General features: G+C 54.3%; 1 protein-coding gene across 1 annotated transcript in view; it reads left to right on the top strand.

Annotated features, from left to right (window-relative positions):
- Nucleotides 1-367: 367 nt before the first annotated feature.
- Nucleotides 368-11076, top strand: part of LOC142365219 (protein maelstrom homolog) — a 29448-nt gene continuing 18739 nt past the window's right edge. Inside the window, exons 1-3 of the mRNA XM_075445854.1 lie at nucleotides 368-477; nucleotides 919-949; nucleotides 8596-8697. Coding sequence (XP_075301969.1) covers nucleotides 368-477; nucleotides 919-949; nucleotides 8596-8697 — 243 coding nt within the window. The remainder of the gene's footprint in view (nucleotides 478-918; nucleotides 950-8595; nucleotides 8698-11076) is intronic.

Raw genomic sequence — 11076 nt, 5'->3', positions numbered from 1 at the left:
CCCAGGCAGTTTTCAAAGGCCACGGCTGCCTCACGCAGACCCTGCGGTATAAATCCAGGGCTGCCAGCACCTGCCTGCACAGCTACGCAGGACCTTGGTTTATGTTCCCACGGAGGAACATTTGCACTAGGACACTTCTGCTCACGGGCCACTCTTTGGCAGCTTCCAGCAGTACGGTCCCCAGCCCACACACGGGGTCCAGCACAAAGGCACCCACCTGCACAAACAAAGGGGTTACGGCGTCCCACGCCAGACAGACTCCTCTCCCGGGACACAGCCTCCTCAGGGACGCACAGGTCACCTACCAACTCCCACTGAATCCAGCCTAGGTAACAACCACCACTGGTTTACCGGGCCCAACCCGCCCATGAGAGAGCAGAGCAGAAAGCATCGACAGTTTCGCCAAAGCCGGTGCATCAGTGCCTCTAGCCTGGAGGTGACGTTTAGGGAAACGAATTACGAGCGGACTGCAGACAGGTATTGGCACCAAATTCATCTGTGGAAAACATCACACTTGCTTCTGTTCTCTTTTGGGAGAACAACCCCAAACAAGGTTTGAAGCCCGCACAGTGAAAAACTCTTGCCATTCAGACATACACACCCATACAAGGATACATGGATCCTGAGGAGGACCCGGGAACACAGCAGATATCTGGCTGAACAGCAGCTGACAGCGCGCTCTGACCACAGGTAAGGCAAACCCTGCCCACAGCCATCAGAGCGCGGGGCATTCAAATCACCACACTTCTCCCAAGCTTCCAGCACCAGCCCTGACAAGCAGCAACCCCCTCCTTCATTCAGGGCTCCACATCTTTGCCACGAGCACCCACTGACACCCATTTCAGCCAGAGATGCCATGGCCCACGCAGCTGCGGGCCGCAGCCCTGCCGGTTTGATATACTCTGTGTTTGCCAACAGAAGCCTGCAGACAGCAAAAAATCACGGGAAGGTAACGGCACAACCACCCAGAAAAGCCCCTGTAATAAGAACGACCAAATGAACTGGACAGATCTGCAGACAGACAGACAGAAACCACAGTCTGCCTTTAGCCATAACTCCCTGCAAAGTCTGGCCTGCGTGCTCAGCTCAGCTCCAGACAGACCACAAGACCAGTGTGACAGTCCAGTGAATATTAAACCAGAAGACAAACACTCACAGCAAGAGCATTTAGAAATTATGCCCGTTCTGACACTGCCTAGACAAACCCGGTGAGGAGAACGCCTACCTGAAAAGAGGAATCCCCACCACAGAGTGAATGTCGTTAAGAGGTACAAAGATCTGAAAGAGGAAAAAAATTACATTAGAAACCCTCAACCTGAAACAGCAAGAGCTTTAACTCATTTAAACCAGACACAGAAAATGTTTCTACAAACTTCTGATCCTACTTTTTAAGAACAAAAATGCACACTTTCGACAATTGTGATTAGCTGGAAGAAATCACACTAGGTAACCTGAAGGCCACTTTAAAGAGGATTTAACATCCAAGCAAGCAGGGAGGGGAATTTTGTCAGCCAGGAATCCATCAGCAAGCACTTGAATCTAAGGGAGCCGAGTTTGTAACACTGAATGGGTATTTTTAATTATAAAACCACTCACTCTAAGCAGGAGAAGGTTCTTCACACTATGCTAGCTCCTAGCACTGAGCTGTTCACACATACACCCCCTTTTCAAAAAAACACACAAAACCCCAACACAAACCCCCATCAAGAAATGAGTGCCACCAAGCCATATTTCAGATGGAAGGCAGGTGTGGGTCATCCTTCCAGAAGTACAGGCACCTCAAAGAAATTGTCCTCCTGTGCCGTTCAGAGCATCCCAAAAGCAGACTGAACTCCCCAACAGGTCTTGCCTGACCGCAGTCCCTCCCCAGGAAGCCCACAGAGAAACACGACGCTTTTGAAATGTCCCAGTCCTCAGCACCTGAACGGTTTCAGAGCAGAAACGTGGACAAGACCAAGAGCCCCACTTGAGGCTCAACAAAGCCGTCTTTGATGCAGAGCCTGGGAAAACCGGAGCCAGTGGATGAACTCGGAGCTTTCACAGGCGGCCTCAGCATCAGTGCTGAGAGCAGCTTCCACACGCCAAGCACAGGCATGGAGAAACAGCTTGTCACGAGCAGCCAGTCCTCTCCGAGGTCTCCAGACAGCTTGGCACCAGGGAGGGTTCCTTAAGCAAGCTCCTTGTCGGGGAGAGGGTCTAGGAGGAGGCTCTCCCGCCATGGGCATTCTCAAGTCCAGCTCCTCGAGAACATGGCCTTGCTGCCCGCTCTCTTCCCCTACAGAGGCTGAACCAGCTGCCCAGTGGCTCGGGCCATCTCCGTTTCCAGCGGAGCCCAGCAGTCCGTAAGCATCCCAAGACAGCGCCTGTGTGGATCCTGCCCCTCTCGTACAGGCCCACGCTGGCCGGGCTGGTGTTTGAGGGCTCTGCACGGCACGCACACAGCGCCTACCAAAAAGCTCTGCTCAGCGCTACCAGATCATTTCTAGCTCAACTCAGCGGCACAAAGACAAACAGGGAGAGGCCACGGCCCCACGTGCAAAGGGAGCAGAACACACAGCAAAAGATGTCAGGGGCAGCTCTGGAAGCAGCCACAGGCCGTCCACCACGACCTCCAGATCGGGGTCCCGCAGCTCAGCCCGCCACCCACACTGCTTCGAGAGCGCTGCGCCAGCGGCTCTTCCCATCTCCTGCGAGGGGAGAGAACAGGCACAGGCAGCAGAAATAACGGGGTCAAGAAAATTACAGATCACAGCCTTGCCTGCACCATCCTCACAAACACCTGGGGAGAGAAAGGGTCTCTTTTATCCCTACAAGAACATTGGTACAAAGACCAGAAGAGGCACCCCAGGGCACAGCGGGCGAGCCAGGGGCAGAGCAGAGGCACGGCAGGACAAAACGACTGTCCCTCAGCTCCAGCGCAGGAGGCCGAAGTTCAAGTCCTGCCCAAGCCACAACAAAAGCTGTCATCGTTTTAGAATTGTGCATCGCGCACAAAACATTTCTGGCGGCTGTAACCCAGATAACCTAAGAGCAAACTTGTGAAGGCACAACTGCAGCTCACAATTTTAATGCTGTTAGGGCATCCAGAAAGCTCTGAACACCTTCAGAGCAGGAGAGCTCACACGCACAGCACAAACTGAAGCAAACATTCCTGCTGGCAGGCTGATGCGTCCCACCTTCCCAAGGCACCAGCTTTAGCAGCAAAGAAAGAAAGATCTCGCTAAACGACTGTTATCTTCCAGTAAGAGAAATCTGCATAAATTGCAGCTACACAGGGTTTCTTTTCGATTTTTTTTTTTCCTCACAGTAGAAAGATACCGTAGATGGGTGAAGTGCTGCATGGAAAGGGCCCCTGGAGGTGTCTGTGCCACCACCCTCTCCCAGCCATCTGCCCCCCAGGACACCTCCCAGGGCTGCACCACCCTCCTGGGGAACAAGTTCTCCCCAGCACCCACCCAGAGCACAGCCAAGCTGCACGTTCTGCCTTCTGCCCCATCTTCTCCACTGTCTGCCACAATGGAGAGCAGTCTGGCTCCATTGTCCTCGCAATGGCCCTTTAAGCACCTGCAAACCACCATCAGATCACTCCTCAGGCTCCAGGAGCCCGGCCACCCCAACCTCTTGCCTTTACTTGTCCACAATAACAGGCATTGATTGGAAAAAAATGCAGGGTAACAGTGCCCACAAATTAACAACAGCCCTTGGATTTCTACTTGTTTAAGGTAAGTGCAGGTTAAGGGCTTTTCTGAGAAAATACAGAAAAAGCTTCAATCCGCTTGCTACTCTAAAACAGACAACACACAGCTGAAATGACAAATGAACTACACATCTCTCTTCCCCTTCGCTACCTCCTTCTAACACGCAGACACTTCAGCATAGAGCGTACCTGTGAAGGAAGTATTCTGGCAATCGCGACAGCCACGAGAAACTCTACAACTGCAGCCAAGCTGCTCATTCGCAGCAGGTTTCTCCCCCTGCTTCTGGGAGGGTCTCCTAAGGAAGCCTGGCTTGCAGCCCGGCAGCCCTGAGGGCTCTTTCTCTCCGGTCCCACACACCTCTCTCCAGCTTCCACTCGACCCTCCTCGGGCACGGGCTCTCTCACTTGTTCCGTTTGCTGCCTTTTCGCTGCAGGATTTGTCTCTTCTGCCGATTTCCTCTTCAGAGGCAAGCGGTCTTCTGGAGAGACGCTGTCTTTCTTCCCCTCACACCCGTGAAGGTTTCTCCAGGTGGAGAGAACATCCAGCCAATGCTTTGGCTCCTCAGTGACAAGGCTTTGAACCTCATGCAGCATTTTCCCTGGAAGAAAAAGCAGCTTCAGGTTCAGTAGTTCAGGCTCAGCATTTGGTTTTCCTGCAGACCGAGAACAGCTGTTAGCAGAGACCGTGTTCAGATTTCATTTCTGTGTGAGCCCAGGAACCGCAGCAGCAGCCATCACAGGCACAGCTGAGCTCTCAGCGCCCACCTACCCCCCAGCAGAGACCCAGGCCTCCCTCTGGTTACGAGCTCTGCGGAACCAAGAGTAAATCGTGCAGGGGTCGAATTCTGCACAAGAATTCAGCAGCCCTAGAAACCAGCCCAGCCCGGAGAGTCACTCCCAGGGACGGAGGACCAGCCTAACGCACCATCCTCCCCGAAAGCCCTTGGTCCAGGATGAGAGATGTGGGGCACTTTCCAGGGCTGAAACACAGACACGAACGGGAATCGCACTGATCCAGCCCAGAACAAAGGCCACAAGTTTAGAAAGGAAATCTCTCCTTGCTCTTCATCAGCCTGCCTTCAGCCCCGCAAGGTCTGCAACACGTGCCTAAACTTACACCCGTGAGTAGTCCTCTTGGCCCCGCTGTGACAGGAGAGGCACAAGGAGCGCACAGGAGAGGCACGAGGAGTGCGCGGGAGAGGCACGAGGAGTGCACAGGAGAGGCATGAGGAGCGCGATGGCCATGATTCCGGCAGACCATTCCAGAGCAGCATTTCATCGTGTGCACCGAGTTTTACTTATCGGACAACCAAAAGTGTGGATTCAAGTGATGAAAACTTTTCTGAATCTGCTGATGACAGCTGTTTGTGGAAAGGAAAACGGCAGAAATGTTTCAGCTTTCCTCCTGCTAAATCTGAGCCTTTTCAGCTTAGCCAGAACCACCAAAACCAAACTGCTCTCGGTGGGTGTGGTGCTCCAGGAGCAGAATCGGGATGCAGTGGCTACTGAACTTGGGATTCTAGGCATGGATGGTAGTATTGACAGAAGCAGGCAGCCTGAGACTTACAATTATTTGTTGGCTAAAAAGCTGAAGAAGGAAGCTCTAGCAAAAGGAGGCAGAGACTTTAGGTAAAGAACTGGATGAATACGTGCACGATGACAAGAAAACATTGCCAGTGGAAAAGGAAAATGGGCAAGGCTTTCTGAAACGGGAGCGGCCTGTGAAAGATAGACTGGGTGAAAGACAAGAAATGAAATATAAAGGAAGGTATGACACAACAGAAGAAGATTCAGAGGAAAAAGTGGCAGATTGCTTATCGGTAAGTTTAGTAACCCCATATCTTCACTTCCTGAAGTATTGGTAAACTGCTGGTGGAGTAGTAGTTTTCCCCCTCTTGGGGGAAAAAAGCTTTCTTTCTGCTAAATATGTAAGATGTCTTACCAGATTACAAAAAGTGTGAGTGCCTTGTGTGTATTTCCAAAATCCTGGGATTGAAATGCAGCATTAGGCCTGGTACCTTGTAGAAGCATCCAATAGCACTGTTCTAATTTTTTTTTTTTTAAAGATCCACCAGATAGTTTGTTATTTGAGAACAGTGGCAAGGGAAAAAGTTGTTTGTCATGATACAGATTTAGTAGTGACATTTTTAGGAAACACCCCATGAGTAAAGATGTGTGTTTGGAGTTGGACACCAGTGAACACCTGCAGTGGTCACCATGAAAATCTGGCTAAGTTATAAACCTTTGGAACTGTAGGTGACTGGGCCTGTGTACTGTTTTGGAGAGCACAGCTTCTGAAATACCCGTTCTTTACGTGGGCCGTGCTTGTGTGAACAAAATGTTTTGCTGCTGTAGTAATGAAGGGCTGCACCAGGATGAGACACCAGAACTGAAATCAAGCCTTGGCTCTGCTCTGTTGAGAAACTGAGCTGCAGTTCTGTGCTAGGTCATGGAAGCCGCTGTTGGGGTTACCAAGCTCCAGCCGTGTGCGCGCTTGCCGCGCTCCAATTCTTTTTCACAGTCCTGCTATTGAATTGTTGTACACTGAGCTGAGTCAGAAAACTGAACTGTCCAAAAGCCTGTTGCTTTTTTTAAAGAGTTAGTTTGGAGAGAGATTTGTTTCCTTACCCAATTTGCTGTACAGTTTCCTTAGAGCTGGCACTGGCAGTGTAACCACAGTGATGGAATTAGTTAATCATAAAACACGAACAATGCTGCTATGTCCCTTGTACAGCCCTGCCCATCTGAACATTAGGGCTGGGAACAGAGGGTTTAGTCCCTAGGTAATCATTAATGTGAAACAATAATGGTGAAGGGGGATTTTTAATAGAAATAGCGTTACCAAATGATTGCAGGTGTATTTGTGGTACCTATCTATTGTGTGAATTAACTGAAGCAAAAAGTCATACATCTCCCCCCCAAAGAAGGTAGTTTCAATTGAAATGAGCAGGTGCCTAGAACTGGTCAAGATGACCCGTGCCGCAGGGACAAGAGCCAGAAGAGGACTGAGTTTGCGCAGAAACTGTGATGAAGAGGATAAGCCTTCATCTTAGGACCCCCGACGACCACCACTAGGAGGCACTGCGCAAGTGCGGGTGGGAGGAGTCTATGGAAATGGGCTGATTTGACTATGAAAGAAAGGGCTTATGTAATCAGAGGAATATGTATATTTTGATCTATATAAACTGCACGGAAAGGGTATGGGGTATGCACGTTCGGCGGAATTATCCCCCATGCATCCGACGTCGCAATAAAGAATGCTGCCTTTTAACACTACATTGGTGTTACGAGGTTTTATTCCCGGATTTTCGGTGACAGCAGCACTGGTGGTGTGAGAGAGGGCACGTGACTGCAGTCATTCTTCCTTAGATTGACTTAAACTGCCACACAATCCTTTTTCAGTGGTTCAGGGGAAGAAAATGATGTTAAACAGGGGAAAAGCAGTTACAGGATTTACTGACCATAAGTTGGATGTTTAGATAAAAGCTGGGTTTGTTGATCATTGTTGATTTCTTACATGGGATTCATAGTATTGCCAGATGCTGAAATACAGCAATTAGACCATTATTGAATTATTGATGCTGTTTGATGTATAGATAAAAGCTGGAGCCATCTGAGAGGCTTGTGAGAGTGGGCAGCTGCCCCTGGGCTGGTGGAGCTTGGGGGCAGGAATGCTTGCGGCGCCTGGCCGGACACCAGTGGGTGCTCCCAAGTGCGGGGATCATTTGCAAGATGTCTCTGCATGGGATTTCTTACGGCTGCTGGCCCTGGCGGTGCAGGGGTGGAGGCCGGAGAGCTCTGCAGTGCTCCTCAAGTGCTCCTGCAGAAGGCATTGCCTTGGGCAGAGAGCTTGTGGCCAGAGCCTGAGGGGAGATGCCTCTTCCCAAAGCCGCCTTTGTCTTGGCTGGCCCCAGGGTTTGGAGGTTTGCCTGGGAAATGGGCACTAAGGAGAGATGAAGTTTCCCTGCACTTGGTGTCCAGTGTGGTGATTTTTTGAATTATTTCTTTTCTTTCCCCCTTGCTGGTTCAACAAGGGCAAGGGCAGGGTCCTGCAGCTGGGGAGGAACAACCCCATGCACCAGTACAGGGTTGGGGCGGACCTGCTGGAGAGCAGCTCTGTGGAGAGGGACCTGGGTGTGCTGGTGGACGACAGGGTGACCATGAGCCAGCAGCGTGCCCTGGCTGCCAAGAAAGCCAAGGGGATCCTGGGGTGCATCAAGAGAAGTGTGGCCAGGAGGTTGAGGGAGATTATCCTCCTCCTCTGCTCTGCCCTGGGGACGCCCCATCTGGAGTGCTGTGTTCAAGCTCTGGGCTCCCCACTTGCAGAAAGATGAGGAACTACTGGAGAGTCCAGTGAAGGGTTACGAAGACGATGAGGGGACTGGAGCATCTCTCCTACGAGGAGAGGCTGAGGGAGCTGGGCTTGTTCAGCCTGGAGAAGAGAAGTCTGAGAGGGGACCTAATAAATCTTTACAAATATCTGCAGGGTGGGTGTCAGGGGGACGGTGCCAAACTCTTTCCAGTGGTGCCCAGCGACAGGACAAGGGGCAACGGGCACAAACTGGAGCAGAGGAAGCTCCAGCTGAACCCGAGGAAGAACTTCTTCCCTCTGAGGGTGACGGAGCCCTGGCCCAGGCTGCCCAGGGAGGCTGTGGAGTCTCCTTCTCTGGAGATATTCCAGCCCCGCCTGGCCGCGGTGCTGTGCAGCCTGCTCTGGGTGACCCTGCTTGGGCAGGGGGTTGGGCTGGGTGACCCACAGAGGTCCCTTCCAATGCCCACCATTCCGTGATCCTGTGATCCCCAGCTGACTGAGGGAAGGGAACCAAGACCACAAGTAGCTTGAAGTGTGAATTTTCTACTGAAATCTGTTCTCTCTCTGTCTGTCTCTGGATTTCGAGCACTTCTTGGAGACCAGCATGGTCTGGAGCACAGATGCTTTTCTCAAGCCAAAGGACCGCTACAGTTTTTTAATTAATCCAGAGATGCATGAGCTGTGGCAGGTGAGACAGAATTTCACTTTGCTGCTGTGGGAGCATTTCCTTTTGGGCCCATAGAAGGACTGGCCTACCCGTGACTCGTGACACCTGTGTGACTGCACATTCTGGCTCTGTGCCCTGTGACCGAGTGGGAAGGAGGAGGAGAACATTGCCCCGTGCAACAGAGCAGTCTGGGGAAGAAAAGTTCCTGAAGATGCGTGCTTGGATAACGAGATATTTAACTGCTGTGACAGAGCTCTGGTGAAGTTCAGGCGGAGCCGGGTGCCGGGAAGGGAGTGAAATTTGTGCACTAAGGACAGGAGAGGAGGAGCGAGCCAGCGCGCAGCCTCCCCCCATCTCCCCGATGGCCGAGGGAGCTGAGTTTGTTCCTCGGCCGCTCTGCCGCAGCAGCCGGAGGGGTTTGGCCCCAGGGATGGGGGCTTCCCCCCCCCCCCCCCCCCGTACAGGAGGCTGCTCCTGCTGCCGCTCGCGGGGCTCAGCTGCTGCTGCCGGCTGTGCCGGTGCTCGCCCCGCCGGCCCGTCCCCCCCTTCTCTGTCCCAGCGGCTGTCCCGTCGGGTTTCCAGCCCCCGCCTGCCCCCGGTCAAACCCCCGCAGGTGCCTGCGGGGCCACAGAAGGTCGCCCGTGGGGGGCAGCTGACGGCCCCCCCGCCCTCCCGGCGCTTCCCCGGGGCCGCGGCTGCTGACCCGCTCCAGGGGGGGGGGGGGGGGGTGCCTGCGGATCGCCCTCCCCCGCCGCCTGGGTGCGGACACCGCCTCCGCGCCCCGGGGCCGCTGCCGCCCGTCAAGGCCCGGTCCCGGCGGGGGGGCCGAGATGGCGGCGGGGGGGGCCGGAGCCGAGATGGCCTGCGGGGGTCCCGCGGACCGGGCCGGGGCCGGGGCCGGGGCGGGAAGGGCCCCCCAGGGCCGGGCCGTCTCCGCTCGGCCGAGCCGCGGGGCCGCGCCGCCCCCCTCCCCGCGGGCTGCGGGGCTGCGGGGCTGCGGGAGGGGCCCGCCCGAAACGCCTCGGCGGCGGGGCTGGGTGTGCGGCTCTGCGGGGCGGGCTGCGGCCGGGAAAGGTCTTGTCCAGCGCGGGGCGGCGGGGGGAGCGGCGGAGACCCGGGTGCGGGGAGCGGCTGTTCCGCTGCTGCGGGGCCGGCCCCGCGGGCGGGGGCCGGGAGCGGAGGCGCGGCCCGGCCCCCCCCGGGCTGCGGGCAGGGCGGGCGCGGGAGGCCCCGGCTGGATCAGTGCGATTCCCGTTCGTGTCTGTGTTTCAGCCCTGGAAAGTGCCCCACATCTCTCATCCTGGACCCAGGGCTTTCGGGGAGGATGGTGCGTTAGGCTGGTCCTCCGTCCCTGGGAGTGACTCTCCGGGCTGGGCTGGTTTCTAGGGCTGCTGAATTCTTGTGCAGAATTCGACCCCTGCACGATTTACTCTTGGTTCCGCAGAGCTCGTAACCAGAGGGAGGCCTGGGTCTCTGCTGGGGGGTAGGTGGGCGCTGAGAGCTCAGCTGTGCCTGTGATGGCTGCTGCTGCGGTTCCTGGGCTCACACAGCAATGAAATCTGAACACGGTCTCTGCTAACAGCTGTTCTCGGTCTGCAGGAAAACCAAATGCTGAGCCTGAACTACTGAACCTGAAGCTGCTTTTTCTTCCAGGGAAAATGCTGCATGAGGTTCAAAGCCTTGTCACTGAGGAGCCAAGCTATTGGCTGGATGTTCTCTCCACCTGGAGAAACCTTCACGGGTGTGAGGGGAAGAAAGACAGCGTCTCTCCAGAAGACCGCTTGCCTCTGAAGAGGAAATCGGCAGAAGAGACAAATCCTGCAGCGAAAAGGCAGCAAACGGAACAAGTGAGAGAGCCCGTGCCTGAGGAGGGTCGAGTGGAAGCTGGAGAGAGGTGTGTGGGACCGGAGAGAAAGAGCCCTCAGGGCTGCCGGGCTGCAAGCCAGGCTTCCTTAGGAGACCCTCCCAGAAGCAGGGGGAGAAACCTGCTGCGAATGAGCAGCTTGGCTGCAGTTTCAGAGTTTCTCGTGGCTGTCGCGGAGCGATTGCCAGAATACTTCCTTCACAGGTACGCTCTATGCTGAAGTGTCTGCGTGTTAGAAGGAGGTAGCGAAGGGGAAGAGAGATGTGTAGTTCATTTGTCATTTCAGCTGTGTGTTGTCTGTTTTAGAGTAGCAAGCGGATTGAAGCTTTTTCTGTATTTTCTCAGAAAAGCCCTTAACCTGCATTTACCTTAAACAAGTAGAAATCCAAGGGCTGTTGTTAATTTGTGGGCACTGTTACCCTGCATTTTTTTCCAATCAATGCCTGTTATTGTGGACAAGTAAAGGCAAGAGGTTGGGGTGGCCGGGCTCCTGGAGCCTGGGGAGTGATCTGATGGTGGTTTGCAGGTGCTTAAAG

Source organism: Opisthocomus hoazin, chromosome 33 (assembly GCF_030867145.1).
Source record: "Opisthocomus hoazin isolate bOpiHoa1 chromosome 33, bOpiHoa1.hap1, whole genome shotgun sequence".
NCBI lineage: Eukaryota > Metazoa > Chordata > Aves > Opisthocomiformes > Opisthocomidae > Opisthocomus > Opisthocomus hoazin.
The sequence above is the reverse complement of the archived record's forward strand: the minus strand, read 5'-3'. Positions and strand labels throughout refer to the sequence as shown.